At 41.3% G+C, this 12160-nt stretch overlaps 1 protein-coding gene across 3 annotated transcripts in view; it reads right to left on the reverse strand.

Moving 5' to 3' along the window:
- Positions 1–12160, reverse strand: part of DOP1B (DOP1 leucine zipper like protein B) — a 118953-nt gene that overhangs the window by 26283 nt on the left and 80510 nt on the right. For all 3 annotated transcript variants that reach the window (XM_083171740.1, XM_083171739.1, XM_083171741.1), the window contains exons 21-24: positions 11176–11361; positions 10048–10173; positions 486–620; positions 331–386 (exon numbers count right to left, since the gene is read on the reverse strand). In XM_083171740.1, the coding sequence (XP_083027866.1) occupies positions 331–386; positions 486–620; positions 10048–10173; positions 11176–11361 (503 nt within the window). The remainder of the gene's footprint in view (positions 1–330; positions 387–485; positions 621–10047; positions 10174–11175; positions 11362–12160) is intronic.

Below are 12160 nucleotides of genomic sequence, written 5' to 3' on the forward strand. Positions count from 1 at the left end.
ATGTACCCGTTACATTTGAGTAACATTTTACTATTCCATGTGCTCCTTGGCGACCCCCTCAGTCACCCTGCCTATAATCCTGCCCTGTATGCGGGCATAGCCTTTTGTAGATTCATGGGTAGCCTGCTTTCATCACACACACACATATATATATATATATCTCTGGCTACAAACTCTGCCGTATGATGTGTTCAATACTAGAAATGTGTGACCGACTTTCACAGAAAAACCTCAGTATGCAATGAGAAAGTTCAGTATAATTTTCTGCATAAACAAAGCTACAGTAATCGGACATTAAATACTGTAGGTGGTGAGACACTGCGGTATTACCTTTGTATAAAGGCATAGCTAAACTGCAACATCGGAATGTCCACTAATGAGGATTTCTAGGGAAATAATAAAAAAACAAATGGATTTAGAGCACTAGGGTAAAACCACAATATAAATAAGAAGAGTTAATACTGATGACTCAATACCACGGATACCTCGTCTCCCTTTATCTGCGGCGGCTTCTTAACCACCTCCTTCACCAGCTGCAAAATAGAGTCTGTCTTCAGGGTCTTCAGAGCGCACACAAGGTCAACCAGTGTCATCTGGGATTCGCTGGGCACTGGCACAATCTGCAGGAGGTATCAGGGAAGGAACGAGGTTGGTCTTACAGTCATATCAGGACACAAAACAACCACTGAATCTGTGACCTTAACTATCATTAGGAATCAATCAGCATTCCCTATTCTATCCTTATTTATAGGACCCAACGCACGCTTCCCATACCATCCGCATTTATAGGACCAACGCACGCTTCCTATACTATCCTTATTTATAGGACCCAATGCACGCTTCCCATACTATCCTTATTTATAGGACCAATGCACGCTTCCCATACTATCCTTATTTATAGGACCAATGCACGCTTCTCATACTATCCTTATTTATAGGACCAATGCACGCTTCCCATACTATCCTTATTTATAGGACCAATGCACGCTTCCCATACTATCCTTATTTATAGGACCAATGCACGCTTCTCATACTATCCTTATTTATAGGACCAATGCACGCTTCCCATACTATCTGTATTTATAGGACCCAACGCACGCTTCCCATACTATCCTTATTTATAGGACCAATGCTCGCTTCCCATACTATCTGTATTTATAGGACCCAATGTACGCTTCCCATACTATCCTTATTTATAGGACCAATGCACGCTTCCCATACTATCCTTATTTATAGGACCCAATGCACGCTTCCCATACTATCCTTATTTATAGGACCAATGCACGCTTCCCATACTATCCATATTTATAGGACCAATGCACGCCTCCCATACTATCCTTATTTATAGGACCAATGCACGCTTCCCATACTATCTGTATTTATAGGACCAATGCACGCTTCCCATACTATCCTTATTTATAGGACCAATGCACGCTTCCCATACTATCTGTATTTATAGGACCAATGCACGCTTCCCATACTATCCTTATTTATAGGACCAATGCACGCTTCCCATACTATCCATATTTATAGGACCAATGCACGCTTCCCATACTATCCTTATTTATAGGACCAATGCACGCTTCCCATACTATCCTTATTTATAGGACCAATGCACGCTTCTCATACTATCCTTATTTATAGGACCAATGCACGCTTCCCATACTATCTGTATTTATAGGACCCAACGCACGCTTCCCATACTATCCTTATTTATAGGACCAATGCTCGCTTCCCATACTATCTGTATTTATAGGACCCAATGTACGCTTCCCATACTATCCTTATTTATAGGACCAATGCACGCTTCCCATACTATCCTTATTTATAGGACCCAATGCACGCTTCCCATACTATCCTTATTTATAGGACCAATGCACGCTTCCCATACTATCCATATTTATAGGACCAATGCACGCTTCCCATACTATCCTTATTTATAGGACCAATGCACGCTTCCCATACTATCCATATTTATAGGACCAATGCACGCTTCCCATACTATCCTTATTTATAGGGCCCAATGCTCGCTTCCCATACTATCCTTATATATAGGACCAATGCACGCTTCCCATAGTATCCTTATTTATAGGACCAATGCTCGCTTCCCATACTATCCTTATATATAGGACCAATGCACGCTTCCCATAGTATCCTTATTTATAGGACCAATGCTCGCTTCCCATACTATCCTTATATATAGGACCAATGCACGCTTCCCATAGTATCCTTATTTATAGGACCAATGCACGCTTCTCATACTATCTGTATTTATAGGACCAATGCACGCTTCTCATACTATCCTTATTTATAGGACCAATGCACGCTTCCCATAATATCCTTATTTATAGGACCAATGCACGCTTCCCATACTATCCATATTTATAGGACCAATGCACGCTTCCCATACTATCCTTATTTATAGGACCAATGCACGCTTCTCATACTATCCTTATTTATAGGACCAATGCTCGCTTCCCATAGTATCCTTATTTATAGGACCAATGCTCGCTTCCCATACTATCCTTATATATAGGACCAATGCACGCTTCCCATAGTATCCTTATTTATAGGACCAATGCACGCTTCTCATACTATCTGTATTTATAGGACCAATGCACGCTTCTCATACTATCCTTATTTATAGGACCAATGCACGCTTCCCATAATATCCTTATTTATAGGACCCAATGCACGCTTCCCATACTATCCTTATTTATAGGACCAATGCTCGCTTCCCATACTATCCTTACTTATAGGACCAATGCACGCTTCCCATACTATCCATATTTATAGGACCAATGCACGCTTCCCATACTATCCATATTTATAGGACTCAATGCACGCTTCCCGTACTATCCATATTTATAGGACCAATGCACGCTTCTCATACTATCTGTATTTATAGGACCAATGCTCGCTTCCCATACTATCCTTATTTATAGGACAAATGCACGCTTCCCATACTATCCTTATTTATAGGACCAATGCACGCTTACCATACTATCCTTATTTATAGGACCAATGCACGCTTCCCATACTATCCTTATTTATAGGACCAATGCACGCTTCACATACTATCCTTATATATAGGACCAATGCACGCTTCCCATACTATCCTTATTTATAGGACCAATGCACGCTTCCCGTACTATCCTTATATATAGGACCCAATGCACGCTTCCCATACTATCCTTATTTATAGGACCAATGCACGCTTCCCATACTATCCTTATATATAGGACCAATGCACGCTTCACATACTATCCTTATATATAGGACCAATGCACGCTTCCCATACTATCCTTATTTATAGGACCAATGCACGCTTCCCGTACTATCCTTATATATAGGACCAATGCACGCTTCCCATACTATCCTTATTTATAGGACCAATGCACGCTTCCCATACTATCCTTATTTATAGGACCCAATGCACGCTTCCCATACTATCTGTATTTATAGGACCAATGCACGCTTCCCATACTATCCTTATTTATAGGACCCAATGCACGCTTCCCATACTATCCTTATTTATAGGACCCAATGCACGCTTCCCATACTATCCTTATTTATAGGACCCAATGCACGCTTCCCATACTATCCTTATTTATAGGACACAATGCTCGCTTCCCATACTATCCTTATATATAGGACCAATGCACGCTTCCCATACTATCCTTATATATAGGACCAATGCTCGCTTCCCATACTATCCTTATTTATAGGACCAATGCACGCTTCCCATACTATCTGTATTTATAGGACCAATGCACGCTTCCCATACTATCCTTATTTATAGGACCAATGCACGCTTCCCGTACTATCCATATTTATAGGACCCAATGCACGCTTCCTATACTATCCTTATTTATAGGACCCAATGCACGCTTCCCGTACTATCCTTATTTATAGGACCAATGCACGCTTCCCATACTATCCATATTTATAGGACCAATGCACGCTTCCCATACTATCCTTATTTATAGGACCAATGCACGCTTCCCGTACTATCCATATTTATAGGACCCAATGCACGCTTCCTATACTATCCTTATTTATAGGACCCAATGCACGCTTCCCGTACTATCCTTATTTATAGGACCAATGCACGCTTCCCATACTATCCATATTTATAGGACCAATGCACGCTTCCCATACTATCCTTATTTATAGGACCCAATGCACGCTTCCCATACTATCCTTATTTATAGGACCAATGCACGCTTCCCATACTATCCATATTTATAGGACCCAATGCTCGCTTACCATACTATCCTTATTTATAGGACCCAATGCACGCTTCCCATACTATCCTTATTTATAGGACCCAATGCTCGCTTCCCATACTATCCTTATTTATAGGGCCCAATGCTCGCTTCCCATACTATCCTTATATATAGGACCAATGCACGCTTCCCATAGTATCCTTATTTATAGGACCAATGCTCGCTTCCCATACTATCCTTATATATAGGACCAATGCATGCTTCCCATAGTATCCTTATTTATAGGACCAATGCACGCTTCCCATACTATCCGTATTTATAGGACCCAATGCACGCTTCTCATACTATCTGTATTTATAGGACCAATGCACGCTTCCCATACTATCTGTATTTATAGGACCAATGCACGCTTCCCATACTATCCTTATTTATAGGACCAATGCACGCTTCCCATACTATCTGTATTTATAGGACCCAATGCACGCTTCCCATACTATCCTTATTTATAGGACCAATGCACGCTTCCCATACTATCTGTATTTGTAGGACCCAATGCACGCTTCCCATACTATCCTTATTTATAGGGCCAATGCTCGCTTCCCATACTATCCTTATTTATAGGACCAATGCACGCTTCCCATACTATCATTATTTATAGGACCAATGCACGCTTCCCATACTATCCTTATTTATAGGACCAATGCACGCTTCCTATACTATCCTTATTTATAGGACCAATGCACGCTTCCCATACTATCATTATTTATAGGACCAATGCACGCTTCCCATACTATCCTTATTTATAGGACCAATGCACGCTTCCTATACTATCCTTATTTATAGGACCAATGCACGCTTCCCATACTATCCTTATTTATAGGACCAATGCACGCTTCTCATACTATCCTTATTTATAGGACCAATGCACGCTTCCCATACTATCCGTATTTATAGAACCAATGCACGCTTCCCATACTATCATTATTTATAGGACCAATGCACGCTTCTCATACTATCCTTATTTATAGGACCAATGCACGCTTCCCATACTATCCTTATTTATAGGACCAATGCACGCTTCCTATACTATCCTTATTTATAGGACCAATGCACGCTTCCCATACTATCCTTATTTATAGGACCAATGCACGCTTCCCATACTATCCTTATTTATAGGAACCAATGCACGCTTCCCATACTATCCATATTTATAGGACCAATGCACGCTTCCCATACTATCCTTATTTATAGGACCAATGCACGCTTCCTATACTATCCTTATTTATAGGACCAATGCACGCTTCCTATACTATCCTTATTTATAGGACCAATGCTCGCTTCCCATACTATCCTTATTTATAGGACCAATGCACGCTTCCCATACTATCCTTATTTATAGGACCAATGCACGCTTCCCATACTATCCGTATTTATAGAACCAATGCACGCTTCCCATACTATCATTATTTATAGGACCAATGCTCGCTTCCCATACTATCCTTATTTATAGGACCAATGCTCGCTTCCCATACTATCCTTATTTATAGGACCAATGCACGCTTCCCGTACTATCCTTATTTATAGGACCAATGCACGCTTCCCATACTATCCGTATTTATAGAACCAATGCACGCTTCCCATACTATCATTATTTATAGGACCAATGCTCGCTTCCCATACTATCTGTATTTATAGAACCAATGCACGCTTCCCATACTATCATTATTTATAGGACCAATGCTCGCTTCCCATACTATCATTATTTATAGGACCAATGCTCGCTTCCCATACTATCCTTATTTATAGGACCAATGCTCGCTTCCCATACTATCCTTATTTATAGGACCAATGCACACTTCCCATAATATCCTTATTTATAGGACCAATGCACGCTTCCCGTACTATCCTTATTTATAGGACCAATGCACGCTTCCTATACTATCTGTATTTATAGGACCCAATGCTCGCTTCCCATACTATCCTTATTTATAGGACCAATGCACGCTTCCTATACTATCCTTATTTATAGGACCCAATGCTCGCTTCCCATACTATCCTTATATATAGGACCCAATGCACGCTTCCCATACTATCCTTATTTATAGGACCAATGCACGCTTCCCATACTATCCTTATTTATAGGACCAATGCACGCTTCCCATACTATCCATATTTATAGGACCAATGCACGCTTCCCGTACTATCCATATTTATATGACCCAATGCACGCTTCCCATACTATCCTTATTTATAGGACCAATGCACGCTTCCCATACTATCCTTATATATAGGACCCAATGCACGCTTCCCATACTATCCTTATTTATAGGACCAATGCACGCTTCCCATACTATCCATATTTATAGGACCAATGCACGCTTCCCATACTATCCTTATTTATAGGACCAATGCACGCTTCCCATACTATCCTTATATATAGGACCCAATGCACGCTTCCCATACTATCCTTATTTATAGGACCAATGCACGCTTCCCATACTTTCCTTATTTATAGGACCAACGCACGCTTCCCATACTATCCTTATTTATAGGACCAACGCACGCTTTCCATACTATCCTTATTTATAGGACCAATGCACGCTTCCCATACTCTATCCTTATTTATAGGACCCAATGCACGCTTACCATACTATCCTTATTTATAGGACCCAATGCACGCTTCCCATACTATCCTTATTTATAGGACCCAATGCACGCTTCCCATACTATCCTTATTTATAGGACCCAATGCACGCTTCCCATACTATCCTTATTTATAGGACCCAATGCACGCTTCCCATACTATCCTTATTTATAGGACCAATGCTCGCTTCCCATACTATCCTTATTTATAGGACCAATGCACGCTTCCCATACTATCCTTATTTATAGGACCAATGCACGCTTCCCATACTATCCTTATTTATAGGACCAATGCACGCTTCCCATACTATCCGTATTTATAGAACCAATGCACGCTTCCCATACTATCATTATTTATAGGACCAATGCACGCTTCCCATACTATCCTTATTTATAGGACCAATGCTCGCTTCCCATACTATCCTTATTTATAGGACCAATGCACGCTTCCCATACTATCCTTATTTATAGGACCAATGCACGCTTCCCATACTATCCGTATTTATAGAACCAATGCACGCTTCCCATACTATCATTATTTATAGGACCAATGCTCGCTTCCCATACTATCCTTATTTATAGGACCAATGCTCGCTTCCCATACTATCCTTATTTATAGGACCAATGCACACTTCCCATAATATCCTTATTTATAGGACCAATGCACGCTTCCCATACTATCCGTATTTATAGAACCAATGCACGCTTCCCATACTATCATTATTTATAGGACCAATGCTCGCTTCCCATACTATCCTTATTTATAGGACCAATGCTCGCTTCCCATACTATCCTTATTTATAGGACCAATGCACACTTCCCATAATATCCTTATTTATAGGACCAATGCACGCTTCCCATACTATCTGTATTTATAGGACCAATGCACGCTTCCCATACTATCCTTATTTATAGGACCAATGCACGCTTCCTATACTATCTGTATTTATAGGACCCAATGCTCGCTTCCCATACTATCCTTATTTATAGGACCAATGCACGCTTCCTATACTATCCTTATTTATAGGACCCAATGCTCGCTTCCCATACTATCCTTATATATAGGACCCAATGCACGCTTCCCATACTATCCTTTTTTATAGGACCAATGCACGCTTCCCATACTATCCTTATTTATAGGACCAATGCACGCTTCCCATACTATCCATATTTATAGGACCAATGCACGCTTCCCATACTATCCATATTTATAGGACCAATGCAAGCTTCCCGTACTATCCATATTTATATGACCCAATGCACGCTTCCCATACTATCCTTATTTATAGGACCAATGCACGCTTCCCATACTATCCTTATATATAGGACCCAATGCACGCTTCCCATACTATCCTTATTTATAGGACCAATGCACGCTTCCCATACTATCCTTATTTATAGGACCAACGCACGCTTCCCATACTATCCTTATTTATAGGACCAACGCACGCTTTCCATACTATCCTTATTTATAGGACCAATGCACGCTTACCATAATATCCTTATTTATAGGACCCAATGCACGCTTCCCATACTCTATCCTTATTTATAGGACCAATGCACGCTTACCATACTATCCTTATTTATAGGACCCAATGCACGCTTCCCATACTATCCTTATTTATAGGACCCAATGCACGCTTCCCATACTATCCATATTTATAGGACCCAATGCACGCTTCCCATACTATCCATATTTATAGGACCAATGCACGCTTCCCATACTATCCTTATTTATAGGACCAATGCACGCTTCCCATACTATCTGTATTTATAGGACCAATGCAAGCTTCCCATACTATCCTTATTTATAGGACCAATGCACGCTTCCCATACTATCCATATTTATAGGACCCAATGCACGCTTCCCATACTATCCTTATTTATAGGACCAATGCACGCTTCCCATACTATCCTTATTTATAGGACCAATGCACGCTTCCCATACTATCCTTATTTATAGGACCAATGCACGCTTCCCATACTATCCTTATTTATAGGACCAATGCACGCTTCCCATACTATCTGTATTTATAGGACCAATGCACGCTTCCCATACTATCCGTATTTATAGAACCAATGCACGCTTCCCATACTATCATTATTTATAGGACCCAATGCTCGCTTCCCATACTATCCTTATTTATAGGACCAATGCACGCTTCCCATACTATCCTTATTTATAGGACCAATGCTCGCTTCCCATAATATCCTTATTTATAGGACCCAATGCTCGCTTCCCATACTATCCTTATTTATAGGACCAATGCTCGCTTCCCATAATATCCTTATTTATAGGACCCAATGCTCGCTTCCCATACTATCATTATTTATAGGACCCAATGCTCGCTTCCCATACTATCCTTATTTATAGGACCAATGCACGCTTCCCATACTATCCATATTTATAGGACCCAATGCACGCTTCCCATAATATCCTTATTTATAGGATCCAATGCTCGCTTCCCATACTATCCTTATTTATAGGACGCAATGCACGCTTCCCATACTATCTGTATTTATAGGACCAATGCACGCTTCCCATACTATCCTTATTTATAGGACTCAATGCACGCTTCCCATACTATCCTTATTTATAGGATCCAATGCTCGCTTCCCATACTATCCATATTTATAGGACCAATGCTCGCTTCCCATACTATCCTTATTTATAGGACGCAATGCTCGCTTCCCATACTATCCTTATATATAGGACCAATGCACACTTTCCATAATATCCTTATATATAGAACCCAATGCACAAACTGGTTACTATTTCACCCTGCCTACCTTATTAGAAAAGGTCCAAATCTGAGATATATGCTTATTTGCCATCTAGTGGTCGTCCTAACCCTTTGCTTTTATTTATACATCATATTTTTATTAGTGTGTGTTAATATTGTGTAGAGACAGTATGTTTAGATTAAATTGTTATATTTAAGAAAACTGTTTCTAATATATTTTTGTTTCAGCCTGCGCTGGTACTGTATACATTCTTCTATCATAGTTTGGCCAGAATAAATAAATGGTAGGCTAGAATGAATACAACATTATGGAGACAAAGAACATTTACATTGCTCTTTATACACAGACACTTCAGTTGGTCAGTGAGGCCATCCCAAGCCAGGAACGAGGCTCCCTTATACGTATCATCGTACATACTGCTGCTCCTCACCTTAGCCTTACTCAGGGCCTTGTTGAACCTCTTCCTCTTCCAGACGGCAGCAACGGCTGCAATCAGCTGCACCCCCAGATGTACCGTAAGCGGGTTCAGGAATTCCAAGATCTTCTGCTTTAGTGTCTGTAAGGATAAAGTAGAACGAATGTGTTGGTTTCTAAAGCTCATAAACCGAAATATCGGCATGGCGCAGCCCTCATACGCACTATACTCTATGACTGACTTAAGTGGACTCCTCCCAGCCTTGTTGAACAACCGAGTATCTTCCTACACGCATAACGTTCACTATTTTCCATATCTCTATCATTTATTTATCTTATTTTTGCCAAATACCAGGGAGAGATGAAGACTAAACATTTTCATTCTAGTCCCCTGCTCTTCAGACCATAGGGGGTTTTCAATCCCCGCTGCTATTTCCGACGGGGGAAATAGCAGCGGGCGCCTATTCAATGCTGTCTTGTCCGACAGCAATAAAGAGGCAGATCGACAGAACGGGCCCGATCACGGCCGGATCTCGACAATACATGGCCGTTTATGTGGACACGCCCCCTTGATTCCCGCCTGTCAATTTGCAGCATCTCCTATGGACTCAGAGAAACGGATCAGTAAGTACCAAAATCCTGTTATCGCTTTCATCAATAGGGGGCGCTTGAGTCTATGAATACAATGGGGAAGTCCCAAAGTTTCCCATACGGACGGGAGTGTGCTTAAAATCCTGCAAGACTGCAAGGCCGAACAGAGTCAAAGGCCACAAACATGTCAAAACAATAAAACTTTATAGAAATGTGTCTTGCTGCCTAAGACGGGGTACAACATCACAGCATACTAGACACCCTACAGGTAGCCGGCCAAGAGAACCCACCAACGAGTTGACTGAGCCATCACCGAGGCCGGGACAGGCTGGGGATCTGCAATAAATGCCTGATGAGAAACTGAAATATATACGAACATCTAGCTTAAGTATATAGGTCATTATATTGCCCAGTGTGTAGGAACCTTTAAGCAAACTTTTGTACTCGTTAAACTAATGACAATATTATAATTGTCTTTGATGAGATGGTAGCCTGGAACAAAGTTGCAGTGCAGCTTATACAGAACTCAGGACAGGAAGGGATAGCTCCTCACCTTGGTGGTTTTGAAATAGACGGATGATGAGCCTTTTATCATCCCCAGGAGATCTGAGGGTCTCTTTTCTCTCTCCTGCTTGGTGATGACACTCCAGAGAAGAGACAGACTGTTCACGATGCGAGGAAGCTCTTCCAGGAGAGCGTTGCGAGCGTTCTTCAGATTGGCGGGATCGGATGTTGAAGACTGAACAAGAAATAGCACAAAATAAAAGGTACTTATGTAATATCTGGGCGCTCGATTTTTTCATCGCATCGCATGCAATATAGTGGCATACAATTCATGCGATGCGATTTTTCATTGTAAAGACCCGATTTTTAATTGTATAGTCACCCATGGGTGATTTCATACCCCCACCATCCAACTACGCATGGAGTTGATTTTATATAGTGTGGCGAGCGCAGCGAGCCACCGAGCCCGAAGCGTGGCGAGCGCAGCGTGCCCCGCTGCGCTCGCCACACTATATAAAATCAACTCCATGCGTAGTTGGATAGTGGGGGTATGAAATCACGCATGGGTGACTATACAATTAAAAATCGGGTCTTTACAATGAAAAATTGCATCGCATCGCATGCCTTAAGTAGTGGCATGCAATGAAAAAATCGGGCGCCCAGATAATACATAAGTACCCAAAATAAATAGGACGCCGTAGATAAGTGCAAGGAAGGTTACAGATGCCAGTCTAGAGGGGAAATGCCATTTCAATGTAAGGAAAGGGTGACACAGCTGTACAATCCCTCGCTCTCTGACTCCATTTAATGGACAGTGGGCCTGATTCACATGATGTCTGCTGCCGCTTTACGAGTGACAACGAAGGACCCAGAGTGAACACATGCAGGTCGGTGTCCCCTACATGAGCAATGTACTGAGCATCATTGCACTGCGTGATTTCACGATCAGGTGTATGGCCAGCTTTAGAACAATGTGCTAATGTTATAGTAAACAGCAAATTCCAACCCCTCAGTACTTAAGATGGGAGTTCTAT

Source organism: Crinia signifera, chromosome 2 (assembly GCF_055691185.1).
Source record: "Crinia signifera chromosome 2, ASM5569118v1, whole genome shotgun sequence".
Taxonomy (NCBI): domain Eukaryota; kingdom Metazoa; phylum Chordata; class Amphibia; order Anura; family Myobatrachidae; genus Crinia; species Crinia signifera.